The 12,597-nt window shown below is 43.3% G+C and overlaps 1 protein-coding gene across 1 annotated transcript in view; it reads right to left on the bottom strand.

The window, feature by feature from the left end:
* Positions 1-11,152, bottom strand: part of LOC132822843 (Na(+)/dicarboxylate cotransporter 3-like) — a 57,273-nt gene extending 46,121 nt beyond the window's left edge. Inside the window, exons 1-2 of the mRNA XM_060836217.1 lie at positions 11,051-11,152; positions 3,064-3,329 (exon numbers count right to left, since the gene is read on the bottom strand). Of these exons, the coding sequence (XP_060692200.1) occupies positions 3,064-3,329; positions 11,051-11,152 (368 nt within the window). The remainder of the gene's footprint in view (positions 1-3,063; positions 3,330-11,050) is intronic.
* Positions 11,153-12,597: the final 1,445 nt, after the last annotated feature.

Raw genomic sequence — 12,597 nt, 5'->3', positions numbered from 1 at the left:
CCACTGTGCCACCGTGCCGCCCACAAAGAGTAACCCATCCAGACCCATTTCCCTCTGACTAATGCACCAGCTTCACCCACATATTTGCAAACATTTTCCCCTTCAAGTATTAATCCAATTGCCTTTTGAAAGTAACCATTGAATTGCTTTCTCCTCCTTTTGCTGCCATGCAACCCAAGTCATGCTTACTCACTGTACAATTCCCTCATTTTGCCTCCAGCTGGTTTGACCATTCCCTTGAATCTGTGCTTACCGACTCTTTTCGAAACACTTTCTTCTCATTTACTGTCGCTAAATATTTCATAGATTCTCACCGTCTTCCCACCTCACCCCCAAACCATGACCCCTCCACTTATCTTTCTCTGATATAAGGAAAACAAGTTCACTTCTCTGGTCTCTCCAGGAATCCCTTAAGTACATTTTTAAAGAAACTCATTAAGGGTCCTTAGACAGTACTGTCCAAATCTATGAGCTCTACTATCTAGAAAGACAAGGACAGCTAAAGCATGGGAACACTACCTACATACAAAATCAGTGAGTGGGCAAATGCATGGCAGATGAAGTAAAATGCGGATAACTGTGAGGATATACAGGAATTCAGATTATTATCTGAATGGTGACAAGACTGGGAAAAGGGGAGATGAAGCTAAACCACTCACCATCCTAACATGGAAATATACCGCCAGTCGTTCATTGGGTCAAAATCCTGGAATTCCCTTCCTACTAGCATTGTGGGTCAACCCATAGCATGTGGGCTGCTGCGATTCAAGAAGGCAGCTCACCACCACCTTCTCAAGGACAAATAGGGATGGGCTATCAATGTTGGCCAGGCAGCGACACCCAGGACCCACAAATTAAGTTTTAAAAATGATTGATAAAAAGTCCTGAGCATTCTTGTCTAGGTGGTGAAGAAGGTAAATGTTAAAGTGAGTGGATTGGAGTACAGACCAGGGATGTCATGCTGCAGGACAGTACAGGACTTTTGTGAGACCACATCTGGAGTGCTCTGTGCAGTTTAAGTCTCCTTATCTGAGTAAGGATGTTTTGGCTATGGATGGGATGAAGCAAAGGGTTCCTAGACTGATTCCTAGGATGGCAGGACTGACGTATGAAGACAGATTGGATTAGTCAAGATTATAGTCACTGGAGTTTAGGAGAATGAGAGGAGATCTCATAGAAGCCTATGATATTCTAACATGACTGGCAGGATAAACATAGAAAAGATGCTTCTGATGACTGAGGAGTCCAGAACCAGAGGGGTAACAATCTAAGCACAGGGGTATGCCGTTTGAGATGAGGAAAAATTTCTTCACCCAGAGTGGTGAGTCTTGTAATTTTAAGCCACAGAAAGCAGTTGAGGCCAAAACATTGAATGTTTTGAAGATGGAGTGAGATGCAGTTCTTAGGGCCAGGTGGATCAAAGGGAATAGGGACAAAGCAGGAACAGGATACTAAGCTGAAGCATCAGCCACGAATGGTGGAGCTGGCTCAAAGGGCTGAATAGCCTGCTCACATCCTTATTTTCTATCGGCGGGGCAGTGTGAGTATTGGATGTTTCTCCCGCTTGGCTGGTGAAAGTGTGGGATAAAGGGGTTATATCTTTTACATGGCTACCGTCTGCACACAGGAAAGAAGATGCCCCATCTTCTGCCTTCCAGCCGAGTCTCCAAAATTGTTCCCCCAAACCTCTTCTCCTCCCCCACCTCATTGCCCTCAGGTGTCTGATCACTGTTTGCCCAGTAAGCACAGGACTCCTGGCTCCCACTATAGAATTAAGACCACAGGAGCAAAATGAGTTCATTGAGGGCACTGAGTCTGTTGGGCCGTTCAATGAGATCCTGGCTGACCTGATAATCTTCAATTTCACTTTCCTCCCTTTCTTCCCCCAGTAATTCTTGATTTTCTTAAAACTCTGTCTGTCTCAGCCTTGAATATACTTAAAAGCTCATAGGAAATAGGAGCAGAAGTGAGCCATTCTGCCCATCAAGCCTGCTCTGCTAATTCTGTTCCTGCTGGGACTGGAAGAGCGGCCGAACACTTGAGAGCAAATGTACCTTTGTGTGAGGAGTAGAGGTCCCACTCTCTGTTTGTTAAGGTGTCACTCCTATCATAATATCACTGCTGCACAGGCTTTTTGAACAAAAGTCATCAATTGTTCTCATGAGGCGGGGGGCTGTGGGGATGGAGGTGAAATTAGCAATATATCTCGTTAAAATTCAGGTTAATGAATCTCCATAGTTGTTTTGTTTAATCTCTGATTACTCAGTTCTCTCCCTTAGATTTCTGGATTGAATTTTGTGACAGTTCTACAGGCAGCAAAGACTATGAAGCTCTGAGTGTTCCAATGACCACTGAGCATGAACTAAATTTCACTCTTACCATTTGATTCCCTGCTGCAAAGTTCTGTGCTATCAGTTCTTGCTATAGAACCCATCTGCCTTTCTGATCGAAAACATGAACGAAAGCTTCCTCAAATATTTCACTGAGCATCACTGTACTCCCTAATCTGCTCAATATCCAACTCTCAGTCTGCTTTGGCTCAAGATACATTGGATGCCAAGACATTCATAAATTTGATTGAATGACTAATAATACTCATAAAAAAATTACCCCTTGCAGAACAACAAGGGCCTATTTCAAGTGCTGAATGAAAGTTGCTTCTTATGAACTAGAATCCTTACAATGTGAAAGTAGGCCATTCAGCCCACTGAATCCACACCATCCCTCCAAAGAGCATCCCATCCAGACCCAACCCCCTACAATATTCTTGTAACTCTGCATTCCTATGGCTAACCAACCAACCTGCACACTATAGGCAATTCAGCACAGCCAATCCACCTAACCTGCAAATATTTGGTCTGTGGGAGGAAACCAGAACACCGAGAGGAAACCCACGCAGACACAGGGAGAATGTGCAACCTCCACACAGACAGTCGCCTGAGGCTGGAATCGAACCCAGGTCCCTGAAGCTCTGAGGCAGCAGTGCTAACCACTGAGCCAACCTGCTGCCCCATCCCGATTTCCAATGAAGTTGCAAATTGGCTGCATCATTGCTGTGCTTACATTAAAGGGTTAACCCCCAAACACCTGAGGATTGCGAGTGCTACTCGGCGGTGCAGATTACAGTCTTCAATCGCCACGGCCATGACCAAGCCACCAAAGAAGAGAACATTCGTGTCAAGGAAGTACAAAGGGCAGGTCTTTGATGAAGGTAGGATTCCAAACAGCGGTAAGAGGCTGAGAGGGAGCAGTGCGGTTACTGCTAGAGGCAACGTTTCCATGCACCAGTACACAGCCATAATCAGAACTATATAGAGACATTTCCCTTCCTGGTGGAATAAAAAAAATCTAATTAAAACCACACAATAAGAAATTAGGTCAACTATAGTGACTGTAAAGATCAATTCCAGTATTACTTTTATTAAAATAAATAAGATCCTGAAGGGAATTGTCAGGCTGGATGCTAAGGGGATTTTGAAAACATTAGAACCAGGGAATACAGTTTCAAAATAAAGGATCTTCCATTTAAGATGATGATGAGGACATTTTTTTACTCTCAGAGAAATTCTCTTATCCAGAGAGTGGTGGAGGCAGGGTTATTGAATTTTCTTATGTAAGCTAGCTGACTGACAAGGAGACAAAGGGTTTGTTTAAATTCACTCATGGGATGTGGGCTCCATTGGCTGGACCATCATGCAATACCCATCCCTAGCTGCTCTTGTGAAGGTGGTGTTGAGCTATATTCATGAACTGCTGCAGACTATGTGCAGTAGGCAGGTCTACAATACTAGGCAAAACAGAGGACTGCAGATGCTGGAAACCAGAGTTTAGATAGAGGCCTCTATTCCTGGTGAAGGGCTTTTGCCTGAAACATCAATTTTCCGGCTCCTTGGATGCTGCCTGACCTGCTGTGCTTTTCCAGCACCACTCAGATCCACAATACTGTTAGGGAGGGAATGTCAGAATTTTGACACAACAAAACAAAGGAATGGGGATATATTTCCAAGTCAGCATGGTGAATGGCTTGGAGGCGAACTTACAGGTGATGGTGTTTCCATGTATCTGCTGCACTTGTCCTTCTAGGTAACAGTAGTCGTGGATTTGGTAGATGCTTTCTAACGACCCTTAGATAACATTTTAAGTTTGCTACTGGAATAAGTGTTACTGTATTATTAGTTTATATATCATAGTTGAAGAAACACTATCTACAACTGACAGTAGGCAACCACATGAACAAGGAGGTATAGTACTGAAGATTAAAGATATGGTACATGTAACTATCCAACAAAAGGAATATCAACCTGTACAGAACACATTTCATAATCAAACATTCTGACTCTTGAATATGGATGCATGTCTGAATCTCAATCTGGTTAAATGGTACCAGGATTCAAACTGGTTAGAATCAGAGCCCCTAACAGTGTAAAAACAGGCCACTTGGTCCAACAGGTCCACACCAACTCTCTGAAGAGCATCCCACTCAGACTCACCTCCCTACCCTACAAGTCAAGGCTGTACGACACTATGACGCTGAGGAACAACTGATCCAGGGACGCCCAGTAATGGAACAAGGTTGGTGAATAGTTGGTTAAATAACAGCCAATTGTAGAGCAGATGGCAAAAGGACGCAGGTGGAAGATTTCACAGGCCTCGCTAGACTCATGGCAAAACTGCAACAGAAGACTGAATCCATTGGGATTAGTTATGTTAGCCTAAGAAATTTCGTTCACACTGTCAGCAAGATAGAACCCAGTGATGATACTGGATTAGCAGAAATACTTTCCCTTGCAATCAACACTGTAGAGAATTCAAAGTGCAAAAGTCAACAATGTTTATGACAAAATGCAAGCATCCAGACAGCCAGCGAGCAGCAAACCTCATTTGAGCTTATTGATAAATTTTTAACTGGTATAATTCAGAGTCAGATGCTGAAATGATTCAGAAGACATGATTTAAATAGTTTCTTTATTCTCCCAGGAAGAATCCTCAGTGGTAGAGATCATGTCAAGCACAAAGCTATTCTAAAATAGTCAAGGAAGTGGACATGTTGGTTTTCCCAATACTACAATCACTAAGGGCGTTGGATACAGAATTGGCTCAAAGGTAGAAGACAGAGGGTGGTGTTGGAGGTTTGTTTGTCAGACTGGAGGCCTGTGACCAGTGGAGTGCTGCAAGGATCAGTGCTGGGTCCACTACTTTTCATCAGTTATATAAATGATTTGGATGTGTGCATAAGAGGTATAGTTAGTACGTTTGCAGATGACACCTAAATTGGAGTGTAGTGGACAGCGAAAAAGGTTACTTCAGATTACAACAGGATCTTGATCAGATGGGCCAATGGGCTGAGGAGTGGTAGATGGAGTTTAATTCAGATAAATGCGAGGTGCTGCATTTTGGGAAAGCAAATCTTAGCAGGACTTATACACTCAATGGTAAGGTCCTAGGGAGTGTTGCTGAACAAAGAGACCTTGGATTGTAGGTTCATAGCTCCTTGAAAGTGGAGTCGCAGGTAGATAGGATAGTGAAGAAGGCGTTTGGTATGCTTTCCTTTATTGGTCAGAGTATTGATTACAGGAGTTGGGAGGTCATGTTGTGGCTGTACAGGACATTGGTTAAGCCACTTTGGAATATTGCGCGCAATTCTGGTCTCCTTCCCATCGGAAAGATGTTGTGAAACTTGAAAGGGTTAAGAAAATCTTTACGAGAATGTTGCCTGGGTTGGAGTATTGGAGCTATAGGGAGAGGTTGAATTGGCTGGGGCTGTTTTCCCTGGAGCATCGGAGGCTGAAGGGTGACCTGATAGAGGTTTAGAAAATCATGAGGGGTATGGATAGGATAAATAGGCAAAGTCTTTTCCCTGGGGTAGGGGAGTCCAGAACTAGAGGGTATAGGTTTAGGGTGAGAGAGGAAAGATATAAAAGAGACCTAAGGGGCAACTTTTTCAGACAGAGAGTGGTACGTGTATGGCATGAGCTGCTAGAGGAAGTGGTGGAGGCTGGTACAATTGCAACATTTAAAAGACATCTGAATAGTGTTTGGAGGGATATGGGCCGGGTGCTAGCAGGTGGGACTACATTTCAGTTGGGATAGCTGGTCGGCATGGACAAGTTGGACCGAAGGGTCTGTACATCTCTATGACTCAGAATGAAAGAATTCCATCTAATCAGCATAGATTTGCAAGCTGATGCAGAGAAAAAAATCCTCTGTCATAAATTGAAGGTGTGGTTCATTCAAGAACTGTGCCTTTTAATTTTCATCTATGTATGAATGGTAGGTTGCAAGGAGAAAGAACTGTAGCTTAAAAACAGGGGTGGGGTATACTAGAATGGCTGCATCGGTTCACATGAGATACAACACCTCGTGTAAACAACGTTCCCTCTGAACTGCACATTCTCGCAGTTCCCCCACCATCGTGCACACTGTGATCAGCATGCTGACACATATCACAACATGAACTTCAGTTCCAGAAGTCAGTGCCACACATCGACCTTGAATGTTCATGCAGAAGTAAAGAAAATGACAGGGAGTCCTGATTAAGAAAATTTGTTTTTTTTTGTGGCTGTGAATTCTTGGAATGTGCAGACAACCAGGAGCCATGAAGTTGTTTTCAACTAAAACTTATTAGTTCTCAGCCAACTTGAGAAGTTTGGAACTGGAAACAAGTTACAGCGAGAGAAAGACATGGAAGTGGTGCAATTTGTTCTCCCCAGGAGAAGCTGCCTGTTCTGTGCAGAGAAAGAAAATACAGTTTAAGCTTGCAGAAATCCAGTTACCTCTCCTGCAGTAGATGCTGTGAGCTGTGACTTTTCCAAATGAATTAGTTGCTCTGTACTTCTTACAAATCAGTGGAAGTTTCTAGAAGAAAACAATTAAACTGCAAGGGCCTGGATAGCCAATGTAGGGCCATATCAACATTGGAATTGGGAAGCAAAGACCATTGGATTCACTTTCCAGCTTTTCTTTACCTCCACTGCTACCTTCCCAAGGGCAATTAGGGATGAGCAATAAGTGTTGCCCTAGCTGGCAAAGCCCACATCCCATAGGAAAAAATAAGATTTGGACAGAGTACAGACTGATAAACACTGCAGTGAGCAACATGTGGATTTCTGAATGACACTATTTGTAAGATAGATATCCAACTCTAGTGAGGACTCAGGAAATCTACCTTATCATTGCTAGTGCAAGCAATATAGGAACACAGTTGGGTTTAGCACCAGTCCAAATTCTAAAAGCTCTGAATTGCCCAACTTCTCAAATGTAAGAATAATGACCATGTGTCAATGAATTCCACCATTTCTGACTGTACATTCAGTGACCTTGACATTTACTTGTTTATGCAGCCTTTGAACTGTACCTACCATCCAGTTGACATTGATCCTGATTTCATGACAGAGTTTAAGGACCCTTTCCTTCTTTCCAAAGCATCATTTTTTTTCAGAAAGTCCTACAGCTCACATGCTAATTATAGCCAGGAGTCCAAACCAATGAATCTCACCTTTAATTTCCTTTGAAGCACAGGCCTCAGAAAATCTGAGACACTATTTGAACAGCGATGCTACGTTCTCTAATCTCTCTCTTTGACCCAAGGTCCCAATCACTTTCTTCCTGTACTGAGGAAACTGGCTGAGCAATTTGTGAGTGCGAATTGGTTCCTCATTGTTCTGGTTATAAAATGTTGGCTATGGGTTCTTATGGTACAATGGTAGTGTCTCTACCTCTGGGTCAGGCGATATAGGTTCATATCCCATGTGGCCTGGAGTAGTATCATAGCATTCCTAATCAGGTCATTTAGGAAATGTTTACAACCTCCTACTCCTAAAATCAAACCTTTTCTCAGCTTCTCTCCCATTTTAACTCTGCTGTCATCTTTGGAAGGGGTTGATCTTAATACTGTGGTATGGTTTGCTGATTGAGTTGCCTCTTTGGTAATCTGGCCCAGTGACCATTATTTGAGTATGCAACATCAATATGAATAGACACTATCTGGCCATGGGATGCTTCAATAGGGTCACATCCAATGCTTCCAGCTACATAAAGGTCCTTGCATTGCTGTAAATCAGAGGGAACCTGAGAGTCTGCAATATTATTTCAGGTTGTCTATGCTGTTTCAGTGAGATATTTGCAGAATCAAAATTCTTCCTACTTCTGGTCTCCCTAACCACACTCCGTCACTCCCTGTAACTCACTCCCCTCACCTTTAGTTTTCCCATTTCCTTGCTTCTCAGTTTCCCTTCTCTCCCCGCACATGGCTGACTTGTCAGATCCTGAAACCTCCAGCAAAGATGTCCAACTCGAGAGGATCTAAGGGGAATGCCACCTTGCTGTGCATGTGCACAAAGAGGAATATCCAGGTCAGGCCAAGAAGCTTTGCCACGTTTGCTTTTTTGTAGTTTGGGTTAACGTTGGGGCAAAGTAGGCAGAAGATCACCAGGACAATTTGGACAGATGTTGCAAGTTACCAGTCTCTCTCATCTCAGTAGTTAAAAGTAATAAGATGCTATGTTCCAAACTCCTTATAGTCACTGTAGGCAAAGAGTGATTGTACATGTTACCTGAAGCCTTTTCTCATTCTGATTTCCATGATTAGAATTTGGACTTAGTAACGTAAAAAGGAATTGTATTTACACAGAGAGTGGTGGGTGTCTGGAACGAGTTGCCAGCAGAGGTGGCAGAGGCAAGCATGGTAGATTCATTTAAGATGCATCTGGACAGATGCATGAGTAGATGGGGAGCAGAGGGATACAAATGCTTATGAATTGGGCGACAGGTTTAGACAGTAGATTTGGATCAGCTCAGGCTTGGAGGGCCGAATGGCCTGTTCCTGGGTTGTAAATTTTCTTTGTTCTTTGTTCTTATTTTTGCTCAATGAGCTGTAGGCAGAAGCTGGAAAGACTGAGCGTTTTCCCTGGAGCGTCAGAGGCTGAGGGGTGACCTGATAGAGATTTAGAAAATCATGAGGGGCATGGATAGGGGAAATAGATAGGCCTTTTGCCTGGAGTGGAGAATCCAAAATTAGAGGGCATAGGTTTAAGGTGAGAGGGGAAATATTTAAAAGGCACCTAAGGGGCAACTTTTTCACACAGAGGGTGGTGTGTAAGGAATGAGCTGTCAGAGGAAGTGGTGGAGGTTGGTACAATTACAACATTTAAAAGGCATCTGGAAGGGTATGTTAATAGAAAGGGGTTAGAGGGATATGGGTCAAATGCTGGCAAATGGGACTAGATTAATTTAGGATACCTGGTTGGCACGGATGGGTTGGACCCAAGGGTCTGTTTCCATGCTGTATAACTCTATGACTCTATGAACTTGTTTTATTTTACTCCCCGACCCCCCACATTAATCTCACTTTGTCCACATTTATCTTTCATTTGTTCCATGAGTGTGGGCAATGATGGCTGGGACAATGTTTACCGTCTGTTCCTAATTACCTTTGAGACGGTGTGGTGAGCAATCTCCTTGAGTAACGGATTTATGATGGGGAAATCATGCTTGACAAACCTGTTGGAATTCTATGAAGGTGTAACTAGTAGAGTTGACAAAGGGGAGCTAGTCGATGTGGTATATTTGGACCTTACATTCTTTTGACAAAGTTCCGCATAAGAGATTATTGCGCATGATTAAAGCACATAGAATTGGGGGAAGTGCATCGTGATGGATGGAAAACTGGTTTTCAGAGAGGAAACAACAAGTAGGAATTAATGGGTGCTTTTCAAGTTGGCAGACAGTAACTGGCGGGGTGCCAAAGGGATTGGTGCTGGGACCTTAGCTATTCACAATATACAATAACGATTTGGATGAGGGAACAAAATGTAAAATCTCAAAGTTGGCAGATGATGTCAAGTTGGATGAGAGAGTGAACGGTGACGAGGTTGCAGGGATCCTTCAGCATGATCTGGATGAGTTGGATGAATGGGCAAATCAATGGCAACTGCAATATAATTTAATTAGATTAGATATGTGAGGTTATTCACTTTGGAAGCAAATTCAAGAATTAGATTCCCCACAATGTGGAAACAGGCCATTTGGTCCAACAAGCCCACACCGACCTCCTGAAGAGTAACTGACCCAGACCCATTTCCCTCTGATTAATGCACCTAACACTATGGGCATTTTAGCATGGCCAATTCACCTGACTCACACACCTTTTGGACAGTGTGAAGAAACTGGAGCACCCAGAGGAAACCCAACGAAGAAGGCAGATTACAACTTAAATGGCTGTAAATTGGGAGAGGGGAGTGTGTAGTGGGACCTGGGTGTCCTTATGGGCCACTCGCTGAAAGTAGGCATGCAGGTGCAGCGGGCGGTCAAGATGATAAGTGTAAGTTGGCCTTCATCGCGAGAGGTTTCGTGTACAGGAGCAGGAATGTGTTGTTGCAGTTATACAGGACCTTGGTGAGGCCACACCTAGAATATTGCGTGCAGGTTTGGTCTCCTTTTCTGAGGAAGAATGCTCTTGCTCTTGAGGGAGTGCACTGAAGGTTTACCAGGCTGATTCTGGGGATGACAGGACTGACGTATGAGGAGAGATTGACCGGGTTGGGATTGTGTGGGGTCGAGGGTGGTGGTTGGGGAATGATTTCATAGACACTCATAAAAGTCTAACAGGACTAGACAGGGTAGATGCAGGGAGGATGTTCCCGATGGTAGGTGTGTCCAGAGAACCAGGGATCACAGTCTGAGGATTCAGGGCAGACCATTTAGGACAGAGATGAGGAAACATTTCTTCACCCAAAGAGTAGCAAGCCCATGGAATTCATTCCCACATGGAGTAGTTGATACCAAAATATTGAACGTATTCAAGAGGTGGCTAGACATAGCATTTGGGGCAAATGGGACTAAAGGTAATGGGAAGAAAGCAGGATGAGGCCATTGAGTTGGACAATCAGCCATGATAATGATGAATAGTGGAGCAGGCTCGAAGGGCCGAATGGCCTCTTCCTGCTCCTATCTGCTATGTTTCTATGAACCACTGTAATCCTTGGAATGCTGGATGCGTACACATTTATTACAGACGAGCAAACATTCCTGAAGCTATGACAGCTGAACCTACCTGAGGAGGCATAACAAATACAACTGGTAAAAACACAAGCGGTGCCAAGACTAAAGTGAGTTGTTGCCGATAGCTCCATATTAACCGCAAGAAGTCCTTCATAGCTTTGTTGGTTACAAGTGATGGTAAATCCAGTCAAAAATTAACAAGGCAATTGGCTCAATGTTATCAACCTTTTGTTGATAACAGGAGATGAGTTGCTCTTGATCCTTCAGGTTATAACTTCTACTTAGCTGGTGCAATGCAAACAGTTTGGTTGATTGCAAAGATGAAAAAAAAACCCACAGAAAATGCTGGAAATGCTCAACTTAACAGGTTATGGCAGTGTCAGCAGACAGTGTATGGGAGAGAAACATTGTTAAAGTTTCAGGGCTGAAACCTTCCTTCAGATTGTGAAGAATCATAAATGTAATTGAATTTGAACAAGAGGTGGGTGGGGCAAGGTCAATAGGAGTGTCCGTGATAGGGTGGAAGGTAGGAGAGATCGAATGACAGAGGGTTAGTCCTCCAGGGTCAGAGGGTTATGGTGATGGGGAATGGAAAGAAACAAAGAAACAAAAGATGTACCTTACAGCAGGTGCACCACAAACTGCAAGCAAGATTACAAAAAAAATAAAATTCAAAGCATGAAAGGAAACAACATCAGGCAGAGACGATGATCAGAAATTGTTGAACTCAATGTTGAAATAGCACGAGAGCCAGTCGGAAAAGTTTGGGGACAGTAAGGAGATGCTCCATAAAACTATGTTTGGTCTCACCACGCAGAAAGGAGAGACAATATTTACAAGCAACGAGTACAATAAGCCTGTATTTTTTTCATGTACGCCACTGACAATCACACTCTGCTTGGGCAATCCTCCATTCAAGGACATTGTTAACTTATAGTTAAATGTCCAAACTGCTCAAATGACTAAGGTGCTGGCACTCTGTGTGTGTCCTGAATTCATCATTTATTAAATCCACAGAATATGGAATAGTATCTAACACGTAGCACATACACCCGTGCCCGAGCGGAGATAGGTTTCACTGAATTACACAGAAGTTGAACAGGTCATTGGTCTGTGCTGGTGTTTATGTTCCATACAAATCTCCTCCAACTACATATTATTTATCCCTGTCCCCCTATTTTTATTCACTCACAGGATGTGCCACCAGCGATTGGGCCAACATTTATTGCCCATCCCTAATTGCACAGGGACAGTTAAGAGTCAAGCACATTGCTGTGGTCTGGATCCATGTTTAGGCCAGACCAGATAAGGATGATTTCATTCTCTGAAGGACATTAGCATCCCAGATAGGCTTCTACAACAATCAACAGTGGTTACACGGTTGCCATTATGGAACTAAAGCTTTATCATCTGCTTTGGCAGGAGTTGAACCCATATCACTAGAACATTAGACTCAGCCTTTCTAATACAAGCCCAGTCAGAATACCACTTGGCCACCAGCTCTCTTGTTACTCCCTTGTCCTTTATTAACTTATCTAGATTTTCCAGAACTACATTAACGCTATTTATTTCAAAATCTCCACATGACAGCAAATTCCA

Source organism: Hemiscyllium ocellatum, chromosome 15, assembly GCF_020745735.1.
Source record: "Hemiscyllium ocellatum isolate sHemOce1 chromosome 15, sHemOce1.pat.X.cur, whole genome shotgun sequence".
Taxonomy (NCBI): domain Eukaryota; kingdom Metazoa; phylum Chordata; class Chondrichthyes; order Orectolobiformes; family Hemiscylliidae; genus Hemiscyllium; species Hemiscyllium ocellatum.
Note: the sequence above shows the minus strand (reverse complement) of the source record. Positions and strands in the feature narration are given on the sequence as shown.